The sequence below is a fragment of the Nanorana parkeri genome, unplaced genomic scaffold, assembly GCF_000935625.1.
Source record: "Nanorana parkeri isolate BGI_ZX_2015 unplaced genomic scaffold, ASM93562v1 scaffold2026, whole genome shotgun sequence".
Lineage (NCBI taxonomy): Eukaryota > Metazoa > Chordata > Amphibia > Anura > Dicroglossidae > Nanorana > Nanorana parkeri.
This window is the reverse complement of record NW_017308294.1, coordinates 220294-223555: the sequence shown is the minus strand read 5'-3', so window position 1 is coordinate 223555 and position 3262 is coordinate 220294. Positions and strand designations below refer to the sequence as shown.

At 50.0% G+C, this 3262-nt stretch overlaps 1 protein-coding gene across 1 annotated transcript in view; it reads right to left on the bottom strand.

Moving 5' to 3' along the window:
* LOC108800445 (voltage-dependent calcium channel subunit alpha-2/delta-2-like) overlaps positions 1-659 on the bottom strand; it is a 5241-nt gene extending 4582 nt beyond the window's left edge. Inside the window, exon 1 of the mRNA XM_018572429.1 lies at positions 614-659. Within this exon, the coding sequence (XP_018427931.1) occupies positions 614-633 (20 nt within the window). The 5' untranslated portion in view covers positions 634-659. The remainder of the gene's footprint in view (positions 1-613) is intronic.
* Between the last annotated feature and the right edge of the window lie 2603 nt (positions 660-3262).

Here is a 3262-nt window from a genome sequence, read left to right as displayed (position 1 = left end):
AGGGCTGTCTGACATGACAGATATAAATGCCACCAGGCACTGTGCCCCTCCCCCTCCCCCCTCTCACCCCGCCGCTGTTGTCGCTCTCGCCCCCAGAGCTGACATTCAGCCGTGTCACCTCCGTTACCTGTAAAAGCCTTCGGTGCAAAATCAATTTATTTGTCAGACTTTTCAATGGCGTCCGGACGGCTTTGTCAAAACATCACCAGCGAGACGCGCCACCAGACTGAACGCGGCGAGCAAAACGTATCAGAGACAAGACGCGCCAATTTATGGATTGCAATTGTCAGTGGCTGCGGAGAGCCTCCTGTTTCCCCGTTTACTGTATAAGGGTGATAATGGAGCTCGAACCATCAGGATCTAAATGGCTTGCTGCAGGATTGTTAAAAGAGACCCTGTCACTGTAACGGCACGCAGATGTAAAAGACAGAAAGAAAGGCAGATAGAAGGAGAGAGCAGAGTGACAGATCCTCTAAGTCTTTATGCAGTCAATATGGTCTCCGTCCCTTCCAGACAAAGCCGTGCCGTGTACAACTTCTAGAAAGTCTTCATTCTACCTGCATGAGGAGCAACCCAGCAACACACAGAAACATGGAGGAGGACTGATACTCACACATCCACTATAATGACCATGTCCTTGGGGGAGGAGGCACCCTGGATGTACCTGGAAGACACGGAACGTACAATGTAACGCATGGAAACTTTCCACAGTCACATACTATCATTATACATTGATATAGCTCTGACATATACCGTAGCGCTGTACAGAGAACACTGAGCCCGTCACATCGGTCTCTGTACAGAGGAGCTTACACTCTAATGTCCCCTCCCCCACAGTCACATCAGTCTCTGTACAGAGGAGCTTACACTCTAATGTCCCCTCCCCCACGGTCACATCAGTCTCTGTACACAGGAGCTTACACTTTAATGTCCCCCCTCAGTCACATCAGTCTCTGTACAGAGGAGCTTACACTCTAATGTCCCCTCCCCCACGGTCACATCAGTCTCTGTACACAGGAGCTTACACTTTAATGTCCCCCCTCAGTCACATCAGTCTCTGTACAGAGGAGCTTACACTCTAATGTCCCCTCCCCCACGGTCACATCAGTCTCTGTACACAGGAGCTTACACTTTAATGTCCCCCCTCAGTCACATCAGTCTCTGTACAGAGGAGCTTACACTCTAATGTCCCCTCCCCCACGGTCACATCAGTCTCTGTACACAGGAGCTTACACTTTAATGTCCCCCCTCAGTCACATCAGTCTCTGTACAGAGGAGCTTACACTCTAATGTCCCCTCCCCCACGGTCACATCAGTCTCTGTACACAGGAGCTTACACTTTAATGTCCCCCCTCAGTCACATCAGTCTCTGTACAGAGGAGCTTACACTCTAATGTCCCCTCCCCCACGGTCACATCAGTCTCTGTACACAGGAGCTTACACTTTAATGTCCCCCCTCAGTCACATCAGTCTCTGTACAGAGGAGCTTACACTCTAATGTCCCCTCCCCCACGGTCACATCAGTCTCTGTACACAGGAGCTTACACTTTAATGTCCCCCCTCAGTCACATCAGTCTCTGTACAGAGGAGCTTACACTCTAATGTCCCCTCCCCCACGGTCACATCAGTCTCTGTACACAGGAGCTTACACTTTAATGTCCCCCCTCAGTCACATCAGTCTCTGTACAGAGGAGCTTACACTCTAATGTCCCCTCCCCCACGGTCACATCAGTCTCTGTACACAGGAGCTTACACTTTAATGTCCCCCCTCAGTCACATCAGTCTCTGTACAGAGGAGCTTACACTCTAATGTCCCCTCCCCCACGGTCACATCAGTCTCTGTACACAGGAGCTTACACTTTAATGTCCCCCCTCAGTCACATCAGTCTCTGTACAGAGGAGCTTACACTCTAATGTCCCCTCCCCCACGGTCACATCAGTCTCTGTACACAGGAGCTTACACTTTAATGTCCCCCCTCAGTCACATCAGTCTCTGTACAGAGGAGCTTACACTCTAATGTCCCCTCCCCCACGGTCACATCAGTCTCTGTACACAGGAGCTTACACTTTAATGTCCCCCCTCAGTCACATCAGTCTCTGTACAGAGGAGCTTACACTCTAATGTCCCCTCCCCCACGGTCACATCAGTCTCTGTACACAGGAGCTTACACTTTAATGTCCCCCCTCAGTCACATCAGTCTCTGTACAGAGGAGCTTACACTCTAATGTCCCCTCCCCCACGGTCACATCAGTCTCTGTACACAGGAGCTTACACTTTAATGTCCCCCCTCAGTCACATCAGTCTCTGTACAGAGGAGCTTACACTCTAATGTCCCCTCCCCCACGGTCACATCAGTCTCTGTACACAGGAGCTTACACTTTAATGTCCCCCCTCAGTCACATCAGTCTCTGTACAGAGGAGCTTACACTCTAATGTCCCCTCCCCCACGGTCACATCAGTCTCTGTACACAGGAGCTTACACTTTAATGTCCCCCCTCAGTCACATCAGTCTCTGTACAGAGGAGCTTACACTCTAATGTCCCCTCCCCCACGGTCACATCAGTCTCTGTACACAGGAGCTTACACTTTAATGTCCCCCCTCAGTCACATCAGTCTCTGTACAGAGGAGCTTACACTCTAATGTCCCCTCCCCCACGGTCACATCAGTCTCTGTACACAGGAGCTTACACTTTAATGTCCCCCCTCAGTCACATCAGTCTCTGTACAGAGGAGCTTACACTCTAATGTCCCCCCTCAGTCACAAACTATTATTATACATGGATATAGCTCAGGATCGGTGTCTCTCTTTCCAACTTTGATTCTCCGGTTAGCGAAATGTGACCAAAGAAAATTCAGTTCTTGTCTACTACATCAGCAGAGCGGCGCGGTCACAGACGTGGGTGCCGGTGGACCTGGTGGGTCTCGGCTGCTCTTTAATTATTAAACAAGTTATCTAAAAATTCTGCCAGCAAAAAAAAAGTTCTGCCGAGAAATTCTTTTTAAAAAAAACCTGTAAAATCCTTTAGAATTAGAACTGAATGGAAACACAAAGCAGACGGCTCCGGATGTATAGAGCACATTGTGGCGCACACAACACGTCCATGCAAACGCACAGGATTCAGGTGCCCGCACTGCGATTCCAGACACTCTCCAGCGGCGATGATGCGTGAAATGAAAATTGGACAGCAAGGCTCAGAAGTGGAGCGAGACAAGATGGCACGCAGAAGCGAGAAAAGGAGGGAGAGAGGGGAGAGAGAGGGG